Source organism: Carica papaya, chromosome 2 (assembly GCF_054855325.1).
Source record: "Carica papaya isolate Zhongbai chromosome 2, ASM5485532v1, whole genome shotgun sequence".
NCBI classification, from domain to species: domain Eukaryota; kingdom Viridiplantae; phylum Streptophyta; class Magnoliopsida; order Brassicales; family Caricaceae; genus Carica; species Carica papaya.
This window is the reverse complement of record NC_142310.1, coordinates 5,081,701-5,103,416: the sequence shown is the minus strand read 5'-3', so window position 1 is coordinate 5,103,416 and position 21,716 is coordinate 5,081,701. Positions and strand designations below refer to the sequence as shown.

The following is a 21,716-nucleotide window of genomic DNA, read 5'->3' as shown; positions in this document are numbered from 1 at the left end:
AAAAAAAATTATGGGGAAGATATCACCACGTGGCGAGATCGTGGAATACGAGATTCTTGTGTTGGTTCTTCTTTCCACGCTCCCCTGTTGGCGTGTGATCCCACGCCTTTTATCGATCATGTCTCCCTATAAATTATATTTTAAAAGAAAAACACAATGAACCGTATGTCATGCTTGATGTTTGATATTCTGTTTTTTCACGATTACCATTAATTAATCCTATTTAAATTAGGGTTTCTGATAATCCATGGGTGGTAGGTATACGTGAAGAAGCACGGATCAATCATTTGCAAATTAATTTACAATAAATAATTACTATGCTAATCTTAAATTTTCAATATCAATTATCTGATTTAAAAGAGTAAAAGTATTTATAAATTATAATTTATTTTAATTAAATTATTAATGATATGTATTCTAATAATTGATTTTATATTTTTTATAAAAAAATTTATCTAAATATAAATATTATATATTTTTATCATTTGAGCACAGTTTAATTTTTAAATTTAAATATTTTATTTTAGTTTAAAATCTACTATGTAAGTCAATTCGATTTTAATTTAATATAGTGGACCGACCACAGCACTAATCATATATAAAATATCTTAAATATCGTTGTGGGGAGTGAACAGCACGGACCACGCAATGTTGCTTAATATATTATCTGATGTTTGCCACTTTCCAGTTGTCTTCTGACAGCGACTGCGAAATAAAGGAGAAGCTGACACGTGCGGGTTCACATGTTAATTTCAATTGACGTTCGCAGACTTCCAGGTTGAGTAATTGATTGTCGCCACGTGGCAGACGCTGACGTGGTTCTGAACATGCGTCTCCTCGTGGCTTGCGCTATACACGTTTCCAGCACTGTCGTTCTATCTGATCATGTTTTTCTTTCTCCAATTTAAAAAATATTTTCCAGTGGAACGATCTTCAACATGAAGGAATTATTTTTAAATTCTGTAGGGATTAATATAAATAATATTATTATTATTTTTTTTATTTTTATATTGTAGTCCACTTGTTAACGGCAATGGAAAAAAATAATAAAAAGTTGTTTTAAGCTGAAATATTTTAATTATAAAATACAATAAAATGTTATATAAATAGGGTTGGGACGTACATGACAAAGTAAAGTGTGATAAAATGTTAAATTAATTTCATAATTTAAATTAGTGTATGAAATATTACCACTAATTTGATTTTATTAAATTACACGTATCTTATATTTTTGTTATTTTATGTTTTATATATTTTGAAATAATTTTATTATGTCAATTTTTATCAATTATAATTTGCAAGTTTTGGAATTAAGATAAAAATTATTTGTTATGAACACTTTGTACTGAAATTTATTTAAATGTTACGTGTCGTTAATATATAAAAATAAAACAATAAAATATCGACAAAAAATAATAATTTTTCTTCGTCGTATCTCCATAAAATATTAAAAACGTCAAATACATAACAGTAATAAATCTATTTGAACTTCGAAATGCTTGAGATAGTAAATTCTTCAAAAAATTCTTCATTGTCAAATGTCAAACAATTCACATATTATAACTTTTGGATGCACATTGTATATTACAATTGATCCATCACAATACATCATTATGGGTTCTCACAGAGGATTTGAGATATATATTAGATATAAATTTCTATCTATAAGTAAATATTTAGAAGCGTTTATTCAAAATATTTTGGTTACACACTTTGCTTACTGTCTTTTTGATGATATAATTATCATAGTATTGTGGGGGAAAAATCAAACAGGTAGACAGATAAATTAATTGTAGTATATTCTTTCTATCACATCTTGATCATTGAACAAATCAATGATGAGTAAAAACTTGAAATGCTAATTTATTTATAAGATGTAGCAAATTAGCTATTTGATGCATTTGGTGGCCTTAAAAAAAAAATAAATCACATATACTAATTGGATGCACCGATTGGCGTTTGAAATGCTAAAATTGGTTTGCTATAAATGAGTATTTGTAATAAATCAAGGCAAGAAGAACAAAGTTGTCCAATACAAAGTTTGACTTATAACTCAAGAATTTTCACACAAAAATTAATATTTATTATAGTTAGACATATTCTCCAGTTGTTGACACTATAACAATTTGATACTTCATAAATTGTGACAATATATAAAAATATCGAAATACGTTTTATGGATAAATTTATTATTTATTTGTACGGATCACTTGATAGTGACATATATATGAAAATCCTTGAAGTATTTAAAATACTTAAAGCATGCAACTTAAAATTTCAAGAAATTTATTACATTAAATTACAAACATCTTTATATAAACTGAAACACTATGAACATATGTTGTATAACCATCTTAGTGAGTATTTGTTGAAATAAGGTTGTAAGATAATACAAAATATCTACGCATTTTATTAAAAAATATACGCATTCTTTTGTTATAATTCCTATATATATATATTAAAATGTAGTTAAAAAGAACTTCCCAAAACAGTTGATTGTTTGAAGAAAAAATTTGAAATAAAATGTATGTGGATAAATAAATTTTGTTTTTGTTTACAAATTGAGCATTTATTCGATTTTATTTTGTCAATCAACATAAAATAAATAAGTATACAAAATTTTTTTTATATGGATAAAATAAATCCATTAAGCCGTCTCATGGTTGTTAAATCACTTAATATGCAGAGATATTTATTTCATATTTATAAAGATAATGGACAACTAATTGATCATGAAGTAACGTATCTTAGTGCTATAAGTGCACTAATATATCTATCTAATTAATAATGCTCGACACGATATATAGTTATTCCCTTAACAATAAAATATCAAAAATAAAATAAATATATATTCATATATTTTAAATGAATAATAGACATGAACTTGTTTTATTTAAAATAATTAAAATAACAATTAATTTGTTATACATATTTGGAGTATTTATTTAACCCATACAAAATTAAATATCAAACATGATGTTTATTCACGTATGGTGGTACAATAAGATCATAGCAGTTAATAAAACAGTTACTGTTTATTAAATTATGTATGAAAACTTATTTTTACAAAATAATTATAAAATGTATATGATTGAGATTGATGATTCAACATATTCAAGAGACACGTAATCTATTTTATAAAAAAAAATCATACATATAATTCTTTAAAGGATGGGAGTGATACTTTTTTTTTTTTTCTCCCGGATTAATGTTTCATCATATTGAATTTTCTTAATAAGATTTGTAATTAAATAATATTTCTATCATAATTAACATTCAAGTGGGAGTATTATGATTTTTTTAAATTATGCCGAGTTATGAACATCTATACCTCTTTCTCTTTCATCTCTTCCCATTATACTTTTATAAATTGAAGTTGTGAGAAATTTTATGATATAGTGAATTTGATGAAAAGACTTTTTGTTTACTTTCTTATACTCTTTTTTCATTTCTTATATATATATATATAATATATATTATTTTATTTGATTTTATAATATTTTGGTAAGAATCAAAGAATATCAAGATTATGAAAATACCCTGGCGGCTCCCCAAGAAAGAACCCAACGCGGAAGCTAATGTGACACGTGTACGGCCGTGCTTTATGTAGGTCCCACATAACCGTACAAGTGGGAACCGGGTGACCACTAACAAGTTGCCACGCAAAAGATTGTAGCTGGAAAAGTAGGGTCCGCCTAGGAGCATGGGCCGGTGACGCTACGAGGCCAGATGCCACGTGACTGTTCTAACTATCTCACCACTTGACTCTTGTTTATCTTCTCTTAATGTCGTTTAGAGCACGCGCCTGAACAATGATTTTTACAGAAGGGCCAAATTATACTTTTAATACTATTTTAAATTTTTAATATTCCAATTAAATTAATTTTTAATTTTAAAAATTAAAATCTCTCATCTTAAATAGATTAAATTTTAATCTAAAAATTTTTACAAGTTAATTACAAATCTGCCTCCTCTCTCTACATTCTTCGGCTTGCTCTTCGACCCGGAGACTCTCTGCGAGGCCCACCAACAACTTCAGCCGCCGGCGAGAGGGTGATGCAATGAGAAAAATGACGCAGGCCAAGTAGCAGGTGGTCACCTCCCGCAGAATCACATGCGTGATATAGAAGAGTGAACGCGCCTTTAACGACTCGTGTTGAAATCTGATTGGGCCACGTACAAACCCCAAAAGAGAGGTAAGTACACGTGTCGAAAAGAAAGATGAGAGAGACAGATCGCGAAGGTGATGGACGGTGCTGATTACTGATTATTATACTAATAATTATTATCGTTATATTTGTGTTCAGTAGATAAACGTCATTGCAACCTGAACGTGTCTGTGTTGAATGCTGCCCGAGCTGGTGACGGTAGGCTGCCCTTAATTACGTGGGGCCCTCAAGTGAAAGGAAGCCTGGGTCATGTCTCTCTGTAGAAAAAGCTTCCAAGCTCGCCATTTTTAATGGGTCCTCTCCTCGGTTTACAGAGATCTTCTGTATCTTCCTTTGTTTCGTTGTCGCAGAAAGTTGTTAGCTTTTAATATAAGCAAGTCTTCATATCTTTCAATTGTTAGTTGGTTATCGAGTATTAATCCTTGGCTATATGGCTGGAATTTGTTGTGGTGTAGTTGGGGAGAGCGAGTCTGCTGCTCCGGTGGAGCCGAGTTCGCGAGCAGCCCGGCGCCGGCGGATGGAGCTTCGGGCTCCCTTCAAGTTTATATCGCCGCCGTTAGACAACGGCGTCAGAAGGCGGAAGTTCGAGATGGTTCTGCCTCGTAGCCAGGGGTGCGAGAACACAGTGGCGAGCTGCGAACATAAAAGCGCAATGGGAGAGAACAAGGTGGTAGTGAGTTCGAATTTGAGAGCTCAAAACGACGCCGTGCAAGACGTTCCTAGTTTTGGGATGACCTCCGTTTGCGGGAGGAGACGGGACATGGAAGACGCCGTTTCGATCCACCCCTTGTTTTGCGAGGAAGAGTCGGCAGCAGACTCTAACGGAATTCACTTTTTCGGTGTATTCGACGGCCATGGCTGCTCTCATGTAATTATCTTATAATCATTATTGAATTTTTACCCCCCCCCCCCCCCCCCCCCCCCCCCCCCAAAATTGGTTTCAGAATTCAGTACGTTAATGGCTTCTTGGGTTATTTTCAGGTTGCGATGAGGTGCAAAGAGCGGTTTCATGAGATAGTGAAGGAAGAGGTGGAAAGGAAAAGGAATTCATCGCCGGCGGTGGAGTGGAAGGAGGCGATGGAGCAGAGTTTCGAAAGGATGGACGCGGAGGTGAGCGAGTGGTGCACCGGGAGCACCCCGGCGGCTACGACAACTACATGCCGCTGCGAGCTTCAGACTCCGCAGTGCGACGCGGTGGGTTCAACCGCCGTGGTCGCCATCGTCACTCCGGACAAAATAGTTGTCTCTAATTGCGGCGATTCCCGTGCCGTTCTCTGCCGAAACGGCGTTGCCGTTCCCCTCTCTTCGGACCACAAGGTAAAGTACTTAAAGTTTCCCTCCCTGATACCCTTATTTAAATAAGAGTTATCGGCGTTTGTTATGCACGCTCCGGTGTCTGTGAATTAACTTGGCTTTTTCATGATTGCAGCCGGATCGTCCCGACGAGTTATTACGAATCAACCAAGCCGGTGGACGCGTGATTTACTGGGATGGCCCGCGAGTCCTCGGCGTTCTGGCCATGTCTCGAGCAATCGGTAGGAGGGGGGCCAGTCTTCTTCAGTTAGAAGTTAAAATAACCAAACAATTAGATTGTTTAGTTCTAATTTGAATTTTCTGATAATCTTCAGGTGACAATTACTTGAAGCCGTACGTTACGTCGAAGCCGGAGGTGACGGTGATCGATCGGACGGACGAAGACGAGTGTCTGATTCTGGCAAGCGATGGGTTGTGGGACGTGGTGTCAAACGACACTGCATGCGGGGTGGCGCGCATCTGTCTGCGCTCGCAGGGCGCTTCGTCCCCGCCATCTCCGCCGGAAACGGTGAATTCGGGAGATGCCGGCGAGAGCTCCAACAGAGCGTGCTCCGATGCGTCGATATTGTTGACGAAGCTGGCGTTGGCCAGGCACAGCACGGACAACGTGAGCGTTCTCGTCGTAGATTTGAGAAGGAATCGTCGGGAATAATCTGTTTGGTAGAGGACTGTAAAATCAACGGTCATATTTTGGAGGAAAAAGTAAAATAATTTTTGTGTTTGTTATAGTAAAATTTGCAGGAAGTTTCTCTTTAAGATGAAGAGGAAAACATGTGAAAAAAAATTGTATCTATTTTATTGTTCTTTTAATACACATAGGGGATGAATTTGTTCAAACGAAAATTGCAAAGAGCAATATATATATATATATATATATGTGGTAAATCGTATTACACGAAATATAGTAAATCATCTGCAGAAAATAGGAGTCAAGTCCAATAATTGACTTTTAATTTGTATGATATGCATAAATGCGTGTGTCCATATGATTTTAAACCCAAATTAAATATGTGTGTTCGAGCAGACATCACGTCACATGGGTTCAAAGAGGTGTTGGCCATTAACTTTATGTTTATTTAATGATTATAAATATTTGAGTTTTATATCACTAATTGTAGCAAACAAGTATGTTTTTTTTTTTACTTTTTTTAATAATAATTATTTTGTATATACAACTTTTTTTATTTTTATTTTTTTATATAATAATTCGTATAATTCTAAGTAAATTATACACAGTACACTAATTATAACTTAAATTTAACCACACATTATATGCTATTTACAATACAATCTTTGACCAGATCATCTTTTAAAACAAAAGCATAAACGCAAGTCATCGTATGTTTTGACTCTCAATTCTCTCATTCCCAAAACCTGTGTGCATGCACTTGAAAATTTGTTCCCATTGATTTGGAATATAATATTTATTTATTCACGATTTTATGATTATGATGATGTTTCCATCGTTTAAAATAAATATTATTACTTATTTTTTTAATTTTATGATGTATATCATAATATACGGAACACAATACCATTTTTTTATTTTATAATCCTCAAACTTCCCAAAAACTTAAACAAAGAAGCACGATGAATGTGTATGTGTATATATATATATATATATATATATGTATGTGTATATATGAATAAGAAAATGTCAAAAAAATAAAAAAGAAATTAGGTCAACTTGGGGAAGAAAAGCACCCAATTGGGACATGATGGGATGTGATTGTATTGATTGTTGGGGGTTCATTTATGGCTTTCAAATAGAGTGAGAGGCCAAATATATGTATGAATACATATAGATATAGAAATTAATGGGAATATTTATTTATTTATTTAAATTCCTTTTTGTTCATCTACCAATCAGCATCGTCCACGTTAGCATCTGGTGTTGTTCCGCAAAGATTTTGTTTTAGATTTGATGTTGATGGCATCATGAACCCCTCACGCTGACTCATCACCCTTCTCCCTTTACTTCAATCATTTTCTTTTTCTAATTTCATTAGTTAACGTATATTCGAAACGTGATGCTTTTAACTTATTTCTAAAAATAAATAATTCATCTATTTATTTTTGTTGAAATAAATTTATTTATAAAAAAATTAATTAATTTTTTTTATATAATATACATTAAATATTTTTTAAAATAAATATAAAAATAACTCATAAAAAATTTTATCAAATACATCAACTTATTTAAATCAAATAATAATTGAAAACATGTTTTTGTCCAATAATTATTTTTGCTATTTTTTTTTTTTGTATTGAGTAGTTAATTTTGTTACTGTCGTTTTGTCCAAATTCATTATATATTCATTTACTGTACATATATATATATATATATATGTGCGTGTGTGTGTAAGGAATTGTTATCTTATTATAATATTTATTTATTTATATATATATTTTCCTTCTTCTAAGGTGGTGTTAACATCATAAAAGAGCAGGTTCTCTGTAATTATATGCAAATTGGGTGATTGCTAGTAATTATTTAAGCTACGACTTTTTGATAGCTTTCACTTTTTGTGCATTATTTTAAGCATCTCAGAAAAAAAAAAATTAATCTCAAATTTAATGATACATATATATATATATTTTTTAATAAAAATATATCAAGGGTGTGTATGAGAAAAAATATATATATATATATATATATTTATTATATATTATATGAAATTCAACCCATAAATAACCAGGCCCAATATTATAATGACCTTAGTAAATTAAATGAACTCCAATAAATATTTGGGCTTGTAAAGCCCATAAGGATCTCAAGCTAAACTCATTATTAGGATGGAATATATAATAAATTTTATATTTTATACAAATTAAGTTCTAACGTCAAGTTAAATTAAATTAAGATAATATATCATAAATTTATCAAACTTAACAAAAATTGTATTATTTTTTTAATTAAATTAAGTGTCAAATTTTAAATATGTTTCATAAAAATATATTTTTGAAGTTTGAATATCTATAAACTGCATACAACTACAAATGAATTTCTTAAAGAATTTTGATTTACGTTAATATTAAACTTACCAAAACATTAAATTCATTATTTTAAAAAATAAATTAAATTGGCTGTTATTAAATACATCAATTGTTTGTATACTTTTTGTTAGGTACAAACTATTTTTTTTTTTACTCTAAAAATTCAAAAATCAAAACTCGGTTTTCTTAAATAATTTTGGGAATGTAATATTAATAAACGTAATGATAAAAATAAAGCAGCAAAAATTTCGAAGAATGTACTTCTTCCCAATTGATCAATATTTTTACTCAAATATAATAGAATCTTCCCCAATTTACAAACCCTAAAACACTGATTTAAGAAAAGAAAAACCAAAAAACACCTACAGACAAGAGTCAAATTCGATTTCTGTCTTTGAAGTCCCCTGTTCAGGAAAACCGATACAAACCCAATAACGATAGCAGCCAAACGCTAACAAGGATCTTTTCCAGAGTTGACAAATTTACAATTACCCTGTAATTTTGACTGCAAAATTACTCGGGAACCAGTGCTTTGATCATTGTCTGTTTCCCGCTACTGTTGATTTGGTACCCACTGAAAAGGCGAGACAGGGAGAAAGAAAACCCTCCTCAGTAAGCAAAACATCACTCCTCTCTACTTTTTTATTCATATATTTTATAGCTTTTACCAAGATTTGCATTGCATCGAGAGTTTGAAATGTGGGTTTTGGGTTGGTGGTAATAACTATGGGCGAGGTTTAATTGTTATGAGTTGACTAGTGAAGTCGTCGAGAACCCTAGAAGAGAAGAAAAAGGCGTCTTCTTTGTTCATTATTGATTCTTCTCTTCCTGGTAATCTTACTCTCAAACGGGTGCTTTTAAATATACCGCGTGTCGGTATTTATCGAGGTTGCCTCTTTTTTGTTTTCTTTAATGTTGATTCTGATTATGATGTAATGGAATTGGATGAAGTTTAAGTTTTGGAATAGAGAATTACCATCTTTTATTAGTGTTGCTACTGGGTATTTTGTTTTTGTGTTTATTTACATGTTCTGGACTTGTATTCCTGGTCCTTAGCTAAGTTAAATTATCAGAGTTTAGCTGAAAATTGATGTGGGATTGTAATCTTTGATCTGGAAGAGTTAGTGGGTTTTGGTTATTAAAAGGAAATTCAGAGCAGTAGCATGTGAAATCTGTGTTGCTTGACAGTGAACCAAGTTCTAACCCAGAAATATTGATGGATGGTGATGAAGTGCCCTTCAATCAAATCTTAAGTTTGTATGGATAGGAGAAAATAGAGAGGTTTATTACTTGACCTTTTTCAGAGCCAGTTTAGTAATGGAGTGGAAAGGGAATTGCCCTTCTCCAGTTTGGGGAGAATGAATATGAAGTAAATACAAGTTAGTTTATGCTGGTGTTCAAGTATGCTTATTTACTTCTTTGAACCCCAGCCACTGTTTCCTATTTTTATATTAATTACTCTCGATAATTCTCTTTACTTGGACATATTGTTCCAGTTCTCCCCAAAAAAAGTAAAATGTTTTTGCATTTCATTACTTATCATTCCCCTCTATTTCGTTACTTATCCTCTCTCAAACATACCCTCAGTTTATGACTTGGGTGACTTATAATTATGTGCTAGGCTCTGAAAGCCGTGACAATGATACAAAAAGGTGATGATAATATTGTTTAACCCAGTAAAGGACAGCAGTTGCGCCGAGAAGCTTTCTATGTAAAGTTTTGTTAACAAATGCATACTACTTACTAGGTAATTTTCTTCTGCTAATCACAAGTTTTTATTGCTCAATTTTTACTTAAATAAATTAGGAGTATTAAGGTTAGCTTTTTATCTTTTTACTTCTTTTTGAAGTTCTCTGTTTGTTATGTATTTGTATTTTGTAGGTTCAGATATTAATTCATTTCATAATATGTTTTCATCCTCAAGTAAAATGTGAATATTTACTTGGAAAGGTCCTTGTCTTTTCTTTAGTTCATAGTGAAGTTTTCTGGGAAAAACTTTGATTTCAAATAATAAGATTAAAAAGATTCTGGAGTATCCTTATATTACAAGGGGCTACGGGGCTCTTATTCAGTTATATGTTTTCAATTAGCATCGTTAAGTATCATGTATTGTTGCTCCTACACTGTCTTATGCTTATATCTGTTGGTGCTCAATGTAATTACTGTCTCATTTTTGACATTTTTAATGGCTTCTTTGGGCTTACAGAGTGAGACATTATGAGTGTGTATAGTGTGTTAGAGCTGATGCTCAATGACATACTTAATGTGATCAAACCTCTACGGGAGGATTGGGAGATAAGATTTCAAGTCATTAACCAATTGCAGGAAGTCGTTGGATCTGTGGATAGCTTGAGAGGTGATTTCCTGTGCCAAAACTTGTCATCGACAGTTGTATTAACTTATGTGGCCAACAAGATATTTATTTTGCCAAAGAAGTCAATGTATTTCAGATGATCACCCAATGACATTCCTAGGCATATTGAGGAACAGATCAATTCAATGAAATATTTCATGTGATTCTTGGGAATGGAACAATTTCTGTCTCATGAAATCCAAAGAATGGTTTACAATGGAAGTCTCTAGTATTAGCTTTTTACATCATGAAGGAGAAACAAGATATATCAGTAAAGAATTTATAATTCTCTTTAGAATATTTGTGTGTGGCAGTTCATTATTTTGATTTTCATTCTAGATTCTTGCCTAATTTTTGTGCACACACAGGTGCAACTGTGGAGCCATTTGGATCATTTGTCTCTAATCTCTTTACAAGATTGGGCGACTTGGATGTTTCTGTTGAGTTAATGAATGGAACATGTCTCTCATCTGCTGGAAAAAGACGGAAACAGACTTTACTTGGAGAGTTACTGAACGCATTGAGACAGAAAGGTGCCTTGTTTAAACTTAATGGCCTCATTTTTTATTTTTTAAATTTTCAAAAGAAATTAGAAAGCAAGTGCATAATTCTTGTCTTTTCTTCCTTGAATTTGCATTTCATGCATGCATGGTGTCATGCTGGGGTTGTTATGCGGCTCTTGTGTATGTTAGGAAGCAAGCTATATGTCGCATGATGATAATATACAAGTTGATCCCGCAGGCTGAAATTTATTCTAAATACCAATTTCCATTCTGTACATAATGACTGTGGCTCCTGTTTATTAGGTTATATGTCTAACATTAATATACAGGTGGATTCTGCAGGGTTCAGTTTATTCCCAATGCCCGTGTTCCCATTTTGAAGCTTGAGAGCAACCACAGGGCCATCTCCTGTGATATCTCAATTGATAATCTGCAGGGCCAGATAAAATCTAAGTTATTGTTTTGGATTAGTCAAATAGATGGACGTTTCCGGGACATGGTTTTACTGGTATGCTCTACTAGCAAATCAACATTGGAAATTCTGGGGATTAAATGTATTCATTTGATTTATTCATCCATGATTGTGTAGGTGAAGGAATGGGCTAAAGCAAATGACATCAATAATCCAAAAGTCGGGACATTCAATTCCTATTCTCTCAGTTTACTCGTAGTCTTCCATTTTCAGGTGATTTGGTGAACCTGCACTCAAATGAATAGCTTGATCTAGAATAACAAATTCAGCTACATAATGGAAAGCCTAAACTGTGTCAAAATAGACCTTTTTTTTCCTGGGAAGCTTAATAGAATTGGGCCAACCCTACCTGTGAATGTGATTTTTCTATTTTGCATTCCAAAAAATAATATTGTGTCTCACAAACACTAGGTTTTTAGTTTCTTTTTCTTCAGGTTATCTTGTGCCCAGCATCTTGTTTCTTCTCTTCAATTCTAGGCCATAGTATTAAACTATGTAGCTTATCCTTATTAATGTATTGTTTCTTTTTTTCTTTTCTCTCTTCTTTTGGCTCCCGTGAAGTTTTAATTTTCTCATTTTATGTCTTCATTGGAACATCCAGGAGTTCTTTATCTACCTTATAAGAAAATGTCGCATTTGAAAAGATAAGCTGGAACTCATTATTGATTTGTCCTTTTTACTTTTTGCCTTCTATTTCTGGCAGACTTGTGTACCAGCAATATTTCCTCCTCTAAAAGATATATACCCGGGGAATGTTGTAGATGATCTTCAAGGTAGTTTCTTATTTAATTCCAAATGTCTTGTATTTTCTAATAAACTCAACATTTTGTATTCTTCAAATATTGAGGTTGAATTGTTAAAAAAACAAATGTAGAGGTCGGTATTTTAATTTGGAGCAACTTCTCTCTTTGACTGTTGGAAGCTCCAGCCTTCTATAGTTCATTAACCCTACTCAATTCGTTATGGGTGCTGGAGTTCTCCAGTAGTTCAGATCGATTCATGATTGGTCCTAAAAAGCCTCAGGAATAGCTGTTGGAATCACTTTGCTACTAAACCCCTTCATTCTCATTATCATTTGACTCCTTGTCATTTGGTTGTTGGGTGAGAGATTAGTTTTTGATGTACAGACTAGTTTGTAGTTGGTTGTGCTGCTTTCTGAAGACCGTGATGGATTTTTATGATGTGAGATAATTCCATAACCTTTTACACACAATGGTGACTGCTTAAATGCCAATTTCTTAATTAGAAGATTACTTTTCCATTTTGTTTCATGCAGGTGAGAGGGCTAATGCTGAGAAACTAATATCAGAAACATGCGCTGCTAACATAGCCAGGTTTTTATCAGACAAATCTAGAGCAGTCAATCGAAGTTCTTTGTCTGAACTTTTCATTTCTTTCCTTGCAAAGGTGATAACTCTTGTCAAAATGTTTTATTTATCTTTAAAAATAAGTAATGATAGGTAGTTATTTACTTCCCTTCAAATTAATAACCAAAGATTTCTAACTTATTTATATGTTTAGTGGATAGCAATTTTTCCAGATCAGTAAATCTGTTGTTTATGTCAGCAATGGTGGGGATGGTTTACTTCTGATGATAAAAGAGCGATGTCATAATCTTTTTTTTTTTCTTTTTCATGTTTTTGCAGTTTTCTGAGCTAAGTTCACAGGCTTTGGAACAAGGAATTTGTCCGTTTACAGGTCGATGGGAGGACACAAGAAGCAATACGAGATGGATGCCCAGAAATTACGCAATATTTGTAATTCTCATAATCTTTCCTCTTATGTGTTTGTTCTACTTTTTCCCATTCTTTAGTGAGAATAAAGCTTATGAATTAAACCAAACAGAAGGAAATGACAATGCAACTGCAACTGTTATGTATGATCAGATCGAGGATCCATTCGAGCAACCAGAAAACACAGCCAGAGCTGTTAATGCAAAACAACTAACAAGGATATCAGAAATCTTTGAAGTGTCTCGCTGTAAAGTTATCTCGCCATACGACCATCAGAATGCTCTCCTTGACACCCTAGCCAGGCCTCAAACAGCAAGAATGTTGGGCAAGATTCCAACCTCCAATAGTGCACATGGGCCTCCTCCACCAGCTCCTAGGTTTGTGTACTCGCCTGCTCAAGCTCAACTATGGTATCAGAATCCGAAACCAGTGCAGTCACCTTCACAAAGTCAACATCAATTTCAGAATGTGCACTTGTCCTCGCCAGCTCTACCTCGGTATGTCAATGTGAGAGCAGTGCGTTTTCCTTTGGAACAGCAGCAACAACGCCAATTCCAGAACAAAAGGCAAGTAAATCGTCACCCAAACAATATAGTTGCCCAAAGACCTGTGCAGCAATATGTCGGTCAAGTAAATCATCCTAACAAGGTAATTGCACAGAGACCTGTGCAGCAGTACACCGGCCAAGTGAACCATCCCAACAATGTAGGTGTTCAGAGACCTGTGCAGCAACATCTGGGTCAAGTAAATGATTATTGTCCGAATGTAGGCACGGCACGTAGACCGGTGCAGCAACGTTACAGCGAAGGCCAGCAAATCTGGCGGCAAAAATCTGGGAGAGAATAGTAAACTTGTTTGATCTTTTGCTTTGGCAATAGCTTCTGCTGCCTGATTTCTATTATGAATGCTGATAGGAACGGTAGCCTTGTAAAGCTATTTGGATGTTCAGCACCGGATGTTCTCCATGATTGGACACATAAGAGAACTGTTTGCAAGTAGTTCTGTGAATATACATAATGATTTCGTGAGTGTATGTACTATATATGCAGGGATACAAGAAGGCTAAAAGATTTACGTTTGAGTTAAAATGGATTTGAATCTATTCAGCTTTTTAATCAAATTAGATAAAAGCATGTAAATATATTAATAAACAAATAATTTAATAAAAAAGATAATGAGCATGGTTGGGTTAACCATTGATGAAGTAACACTTCTTTAGGTCTGAGTATTGGAACCTATAACTCTACTTTCTATTCAAAGCCTATGATAATTTAAAACTTCAATATAATTTATTAGTCTAAGTTGTAACTATCTGAAATATACGAATTGAATTTTCTACCCAGAAAATTATATGTGGCGTAGAGTTTATATAAATCCAATAACCTCAGCTTCTTATTGTACATATTAAAACTAAAAACTACTAAAATTAAATGACAATTAATAAAGCACACAACTTTAAGATTCAATGTTACTCCTGTAGAGAAAAAATGAAACCACCAACAATCAAAATAATGAAGCTATGAAATCTTAACCCATGAATTAAAAAACAAGGTTAAAGAAAAGAATGTAATAAATGTGACTTGTTAGTTTTCCATGTGGATTCTGACATAAATAGTAATACTTGATACAGAATCAACTAAAGAAATCTTCATGTACAATTTGAACATCTGTTATACAGTTTTATCTCACAAGGAAAGCAGTAACGTTTTCAGGTGCCCAAGGACCTATTCCAGCATGGCATTGTCACCAGCCAACATTTTGCCATACCAGAATTTACACCCACTAAAATAACTAACATAATGAATGTGTTTGCCTCAAGTAAAAACAATTTAAACCTCTCTCTCTCTCTCTCTCTCTCTCCGTTTATGTGAATCTGACAATTCTGAGTCTTCCTTGGGAAATTCCTCTATCGATCAATACCATTTCATGTTGAAATCGTGTTTAGCTGGGTTTTGTTGATCGTAACTTTACAGTTATCACAAGAAAAGTGCAACCTGGGTTTCTTATGTTTTGTTGCTTTCAAGAACGCAGGAGCCGTTTATCACATGTTAGAATCCTGTAACTTGCATGGGGGCCCTCAGATGTGTCACGTAATGATGTATGCCAACCCATGGCCTTGCCAATCTCCATAAGTTCATCCATAACATCAATGGAATCACGAATATATGCACGCCCACCAGGTCTCAATATCCGGTCCATCTCAAGCATGATGGTTGACATATTGCATCTAAAACAGGAAAAGTATATGAATGAGAAAAGCCATTAGCTTGTGTGTAGAATTATGTAGTCTGCATTGTAAGCATTCCAATTTGCCATTCAATTTTCTAATGGTACTGACAATTACATTGCTTCAAACACAATCCAACATAGTCATGTGCAGATTTAATACTTGAGGCATAATATTTTCTTAATCATTAAATACTGCCAGTAGAGATCTTACCTTTTTCTCTCAGTAGAGAAGAGGCCAGCTGCATGCAAGAAATCGTAGGTTCTTGGGTACGTATCAAATGGCTCACACCTGATAAATTTTGGGGCAACTTTGTTAGCACATCAAAGCTGGATTCAACTGATAGCAAATACTCGCATGCAAATAATAAAATGAATTGTCGTAGATCAAAGTAAGAAGGAAATGACAGAAGTAGTAAAATAAGAAGGAAATACTAGGACATGCTACTTTTAAACAGTATTAACAGTATCTGAATTTATAATGTATTATATCCAAGTTGCTACTTTTAAACAGTTGAGGAATAATACCAGTCATGCATAACTCCTAATAATCCACGATCATAAATAACAGGCAAAGTGTTGGGTCCACTAATGGGCACAACATTGAGAACCCAGCAATCAAATTTTTGCTCGATTAATGCTGCTGCAAATCTGCAAAAACCAATGAATATAGTAAAGTCTGAGATTTTTGAAAGAATATCACAATGAGCACCAGGGGATGCAATAAATATTATACCCTCCAAAGCCAGCTTTCATGTCCAAAACATTTCTAAATTTCATCTTCTTCCAATGTAAAGAACGGACATAGCTTTCTATTATTTCACTCCAGTATTTTGATTCTGCCTTGAAGAGCTCTTTTCTGGCAATATATGAATCAATTTGTATGGTCTGCAGCCTATCAGGTGGAGTTTGTAAACGGTCAGGCCATGGAGCAAGATTGGCTCCATAACCATTCTCAGGAATTCGACTGATGCATGGCTTCAGGTCCACATACCTATAGTAATCATGGCACGTGGTATTATTACTAACAATAACCAGAAACTTTATAATAACACAAATCAAGATGTCTGAATGCATATAGAAATATAGATTAATCTATCAATGTCTTATTACGAATCAAAAAAAAATACTACCAGAAGGTCTAAAATTTTGGCAAACATGTTGAAATTTTCAGATAACTTTCAAACAAGTATCAGAAAACTTGCGCATGGTTGTGCAAATTAAATCAATCAATTTTATTATTTCGAGTTGCAAAGTTGACCGGGACAAAAAGGGAATTGATCAAGCTAATTATTTTTCCGGGATGCTAGTTTTGATGAATGCAGAATGCAGGATGCTGGATGCTAGGGATGTTTAGGGTATCACACAAGAAAACCTAAGTACTAGAGGTTACAGGTGTCCAAGGAGATGGGAGTGATTGGGTTAAACTCTCTTTACTAGCATTTAGTGTCAGGTTAACAATTCTGCAGTGTAATTACCAACCACCATATTGACTAATTTGCTGGCCAATAAACAACAGCTAAGAAACACATGCTGATCCATTGTAACCATAAACACAAACAAAGCCAAGTACAGCCTACCAAACTTTATCTGGGTCATCATCTGGACCACACAATTGAGGTTTCGCTCCTGCCTCACGACTTAAATAGCAGCTGTTATTAAAGGGCTTCTGCCATATTGCTATGTATCCTTCCTTCTTCACAAGTTCCCAACAAAGACCAGTGGTAAGGTTAAACATCTCTGGAAGCACAGATACGAGGGAAAGAATTATTTTCATAGATAAATATATATATTATCCACTATTGGCACACAGAATCATCAATAAACAAAATATGCATACCAGGACAAGTTCATAAAGGAATCAAATAAAAAAAATACCATAACATAAAGATATGGTTGATTGTTTAGATTGTTTTATTGAAAAAAGGTGATAGGTCTTATACATTTTAGAAAGAGGTCTCCATTTTTGGAATTACTCGTATGAACAGATAATAATTTGTTCAGTTGGGTAATTAACAGAGTAATTGTTTAATGTCCCTGGTCCATGGGGAACCAAAGAGACATAGGTTTAAATCAATTGTTGACAGTAAGGAATAGGATACGGTGAAACCTTTTCATATTTCTGGGAATTAGGGGAATTTGCAGACCTTTCTACTTGTAGCAAAGATAGAACAATTCTTTTGTATGGGGTGGAACCCTGTCATACAATCTTGAAACAAGAAATGTAGAAACAGAACAAATAGAAATTTTTATATTCTGACTTGCCGTAGCATAACTTAGCAATTTCATCATAATAACTTCTCAATATGTCTGGTTTAAATAAAAGTTCCTCTTAGATCAACCTTCCCACTGTTCCTCTAAGGCTTCCTCATGCTTGTAAACTGGTTGTGCTGCCCAGGCAAAGTATCCTCCAGCCCGAAGCATCCTATTGACCTCAAGGAGCAAAATGCCATCTTCATGACAACTCATGTACACAAAAATGAAAGAATCAGAGAATATATGTCAGAACAGCTTCATCATGCATAGTTCCAAATAATGATGAAAGAAAGAAACACAAACTAACTTTCTAGAACCAGTCAGATAAGTTTGCTGAGCATAAATTAATTCTAGACCTTTAAAGAGTATCCTCTTTCACCAGTAAAACCAAGGCAAAAGCTCTGGAGACACATCAGTTAATAATGCTAGGACATTATGATCTCAAACTCTGTAGTAAACAGCTGATTCAGAATAGGAAATTACTACAAAGGACTACATAAGAAAGGGAAAGGTTCAAATAAAAACATTGCTCTAATCACTCTGACAATAAATACCTCACGTACTAATCATGTATGCACACCTTTTCCTTGACAAGAATAAGAAATCAGGAAAATGAAAAGATTTAGCAAAAGATGCTGTCAGTCATAGAGCCTTCAGCTTGAGCTGCTGTAATGAATAGTTCTATTTCTGGGACACAGAACTCTGCCCCAGGCCTGTCCTAATTCAATAAATTGGCTTACTTGAACAAGAAAGACTCCATGCTCTGGTCTGGTAATAAAGGCATTTTCCTAAAGAAATTCCAACTTCTAAAAAGATGACCTTATACTAAATAAATCTACTTTTGATTGATTGGAAGAGAGAAAAGGTGATTGGTAGCTTGATTCGAGAGTCATTCGAGACATCCAATCAAGCTTGGACGGGTCAATATACCATGGTCATCTTTCTTTTTTTCCTTTATATTACTTTTTGAAATAATTTTTTTTCCTTTATATCATTAAATATATATTTATATATATACATCTAAATAGCCCTTCACTGCCTCTTTTAATACGGTATAACATGAATTTGGGGATTACTTGAGCATAGAACAGATATAGCTGATGCTGCAGAGAATTGAGTTATGGCATTTCTAAATTATAAATTTACATGGTTGCTCAAAAATTGTTGACCCTGCTCTACTACCATGAAAAAGAATATGAAAGAGAGTCAAAAAGACAGTTGCATACCATCACGAGTCCAATTGATTCTACATCTTGAACAATGAATCAAGTCAAAAGCTTGACTTGGATACAGTAATCGATGCGTTGCAAATGCAGCTGCCATTGCAGGCACACCACGCTCAAGAGCAAATTGAATCTGATTCTCATGAACATCTTTTGGGGCAACAGACATGGTTAAGACATTCCGTGATAACAAATAGGCACCAAAACTTGCTACACCACATCCAACATCCAAAACCACCCTTATACGTTTACCAAATGAAATATTAGGAACCATCTGCAAAGAGAAGTACAAATTTGAGCATCAGAGACCAGAGTCATGGAAGCAATCACTTCATGTAAACATGAAATTTAAAATTCAGCAACCTCAGATATCTGATCCAGGTATTTATTTGCCCCGTGTATAAACTGTGTACCACCTCCTGGAAATTTGAACTTATCCTTCTGTCTGAAAATCCAGTTTTGGCCCCCTTTATCTTCAACAAGACGAGTATGAGGAACATTGTTGAACCATACCTATGAATGAATCAGTAGTTTCTAATAAGAAAACCATTGCATATATATGCAGGAGAACAACTAAAATTTCAGTTAATGGATCATCAGTCATATGTCGTTTTCTAGTAAAACTAACAATATCAGGAAACAGCAAAATGACTGATACATGGAACGAGAAAAATGCAAAAGTTCCAATCTACACTCAAGTGCAGATATGACAAACTAAAATGCACTTAAAACCACCAATTCATTTTACAGATTCTTCAAAATCAAGAAAACAAAACAAATTTTATCAGCCAAAAAAAGAGGTCCCCACCCCCCTCCCCAGAAAAAAGAAAAATGGGCTCAAAAACCCCTCCAGGGGAAAGAAGACCAATACCTCATCCCGGCTTCTCGGCCATGGAATAGGCGGCCGGTAACCTTTCGGCGGCGGGACCAAGCAATTCAATGGCTTCTTCTCCGGGCAATGCCGCTCGAAGCGCTCCCCTCTTTCCGTAGACTTAAGATTCTTTATAGCATCCTCATTATCCAAACACGGTATATATTCCCGCATACTATCCGGACACAGCCCAAATTTCGTAACCCTAATTCTACGCTGGACGCCGTTCCCTTTCCCCTCATCGATCTCCGTCTCGTTTCCCCACTCCTCCACCAGTTCCGGATCAAACACTCCGACCTCGAATTCATCAGACATCGTCCCATTCTCGTCCACGATCCCGAAGCTCTGCACCACATCCGGCGGTGGCGGTGGCGGGGGAAGCGATGGACTAGGAGGAGGAGGAGGAAGAGGAAGAGAATGAGAAGATGGAACCGCCGGATCCTCTGCTCGAGTCGGAGACGTTGCAGGGGCTTCCTGCTGAGTCAGGTTTTGCGATGTTAGAGAGGAGATATTGTACTCCTTGTTGTAGTTCGGTGAAACAGTAACAGATATTGGGGTATTTCCGGCAGTGAAGAAGATGAGCTGTTGGTATCCATTATCAGACCAGTGCTTGCCCAAGTAGAAGAAAGCGAAGCTGATGAAAACGAAGGCTAAGATCTTGACCACCGTAGGGTTCCTGAGGAATTCCACATTGTTTAATCTCTTCATGGTGTCGGTTTTCTTCAAAAAAAAGAAAAAAGAAAAAAAAAGATCTAAGAAATGATGAGATCTGTGTTTTGGGAATTTGAGGGAGAAGATGAAGATTTAGCAAGGAAGTTCAAGTGAGGTTTTTCATTTTATTTTTTATTTTTTATTTTTTTTTGGGGTATTTTTGGAGAGTCGTTAATTTATATAACAGATGTTTTAACGGAAATATAGGAGCTGAGCTGGCAGTCAGTGTCGGACCGGTTACGCTAAATTAGCAGAGGTGACTGAACGGAGCTCTGACGAACACACGGAAAATGTTAGGCTGCTGCTTGGTAGTGAGTAATGACATATTTAAAAATAATTGAAGAATCAATCAAATTTATTTATTTTTTATTTTTACAAATATTCACATATAACATTTGCATAACAATCGTATATTTTTTATTCAACATCTTAGACTAAACATTAAATGATTATTAATTCTAATAAAATAGATATAGTAGTTATTTGAAATATGAAAATATCTTATTATACTTTTTATGATATTTTTTAATTATTTAGAGATATTTAATTTTTAATAATATTTTATTCCTATTTTAGTTATATATTGATTTATCAATTATTATTGATTCAAAACCGGAATAATAACACATAAATATTAAGGGAAATAATGATGATGATGATAATAATAATAATAATAATATATAAAGTCAATTTTACTTTTAGGTAAATTCAGTTTGGATCTCGTCCTTTTGAATTTTTTTACTTTTAACTGATGGTTAAAACTATATCACCACTGTAACTCCCCTCCTCTTTCCTTCTACCTTTCCCTGCCTATTATTCATTTATTTATTATTATTATTATTATTATTTTTTTTAATTTCGCTTTTACTGATAGTGTATATAAATACC

General features: G+C 34.2%; 3 protein-coding genes across 11 annotated transcripts; 2 read left to right on the top strand and 1 right to left on the bottom strand.

Moving 5' to 3' along the window:
- The first annotated feature begins 4,312 nt into the window (after nt 1–4,312).
- On the top strand, nt 4,313–6,326 carry PP2CA (protein phosphatase 2CA). Of its 3 annotated transcripts, none has more exons than XM_022048506.2 (5): nt 4,313–4,463; nt 4,625–5,037; nt 5,151–5,486; nt 5,599–5,704; nt 5,798–6,326. In XM_022048506.2, the coding sequence occupies exons 1-5, from the start codon at nt 4,460–4,462 to the stop codon at nt 6,133–6,135; spliced, it is 1,197 nt and encodes a 398-aa protein (XP_021904198.1). In that variant the 5' UTR covers nt 4,313–4,459; the 3' UTR covers nt 6,136–6,326. The 3 variants fall into 3 exon arrangements, with proteins under 3 accessions (XP_021904198.1, XP_021904196.1, XP_021904199.1); XM_022048507.2 differs by having other exon boundaries at nt 4,315–4,522; XM_022048504.2 differs by having other exon boundaries at nt 4,314–5,037.
- A 2,409-nt stretch (nt 6,327–8,735) lies between these two features.
- Nucleotides 8,736–14,574, top strand: HESO1 (Nucleotidyltransferase family protein). 7 transcript variants are annotated; one of them, XM_022048446.2, is made up of 10 exons: nt 8,738–9,092; nt 10,102–10,227; nt 10,687–10,836; nt 11,202–11,366; nt 11,666–11,844; nt 11,926–12,021; nt 12,512–12,581; nt 13,085–13,215; nt 13,455–13,565; nt 13,695–14,574. In XM_022048446.2, the coding sequence occupies exons 3-10, from the start codon at nt 10,698–10,700 to the stop codon at nt 14,385–14,387; spliced, it is 1,584 nt and encodes a 527-aa protein (XP_021904138.2). In that variant the 5' UTR covers nt 8,738–9,092; nt 10,102–10,227; nt 10,687–10,697; the 3' UTR covers nt 14,388–14,574. The 7 variants fall into 7 exon arrangements, with proteins under 7 accessions (XP_021904142.2, XP_021904140.2, XP_021904138.2 ...); XM_022048447.2 differs by lacking the exon at nt 8,738–9,092 and adding an exon at nt 9,113–9,311; XM_088212898.1 differs by lacking the exon at nt 8,738–9,092 and adding an exon at nt 9,350–9,368.
- A 519-nt stretch (nt 14,575–15,093) lies between these two features.
- Nucleotides 15,094–20,977, bottom strand: LOC110819192 (S-adenosyl-L-methionine-dependent methyltransferases superfamily protein). The gene is made up of 9 exons (XM_022048304.2): nt 20,118–20,977; nt 19,610–19,759; nt 19,250–19,520; nt 18,110–18,220; nt 17,348–17,507; nt 16,504–16,761; nt 16,296–16,418; nt 15,982–16,059; nt 15,094–15,768 (listed from the first exon to the last, which is right to left on the bottom strand). The coding sequence occupies exons 1-9, from the start codon at nt 20,823–20,825 to the stop codon at nt 15,561–15,563; spliced, it is 2,067 nt and encodes a 688-aa protein (XP_021903996.1). The 5' UTR covers nt 20,826–20,977; the 3' UTR covers nt 15,094–15,560.
- Between the last annotated feature and the right edge of the window lie 739 nt (nt 20,978–21,716).

Excerpts from the sequence above, each read along its gene's own strand:
- PP2CA (XM_022048504.2), top strand. The coding sequence starts at position 4,600 with ATGGCTGGAATTTGTTGTGGTGTAGTTGGGGAGAGCGAGTCTGCTGCT. Across the intron at positions 5,038-5,150 it reads ACGGCCATGGCTGCTCTCAT|GTTGCGATGAGGTGCAAAGA; the intron begins GTAATTATCTTA and ends GGTTATTTTCAG. Across the intron at positions 5,487-5,598 it reads CCCTCTCTTCGGACCACAAG|CCGGATCGTCCCGACGAGTT; the intron begins GTAAAGTACTTA and ends TCATGATTGCAG.
- HESO1 (XM_022048446.2), top strand. The coding sequence starts at position 10,698 with ATGAGTGTGTATAGTGTGTTAGAGCTGATGCTCAATGACATACTTAAT. Across the intron at positions 11,367-11,665 it reads GAACGCATTGAGACAGAAAG|GTGGATTCTGCAGGGTTCAG; the intron begins GTGCCTTGTTTA and ends ATTAATATACAG. Across the intron at positions 12,022-12,511 it reads TCGTAGTCTTCCATTTTCAG|ACTTGTGTACCAGCAATATT; the intron begins GTGATTTGGTGA and ends TATTTCTGGCAG.
- LOC110819192 (XM_022048304.2), bottom strand. The coding sequence starts at position 20,825 with ATGAAGAGATTAAACAATGTGGAATTCCTCAGGAACCCTACGGTGGTC. Across the intron at positions 19,760-20,117 it reads GGCCGAGAAGCCGGGATGAG|GTATGGTTCAACAATGTTCC; the intron begins GTATTGGTCTTC and ends ATTCATTCATAG. Across the intron at positions 16,762-17,347 it reads GATGACCCAGATAAAGTTTG|GTATGTGGACCTGAAGCCAT; the intron begins GTAGGCTGTACT and ends TGATTACTATAG.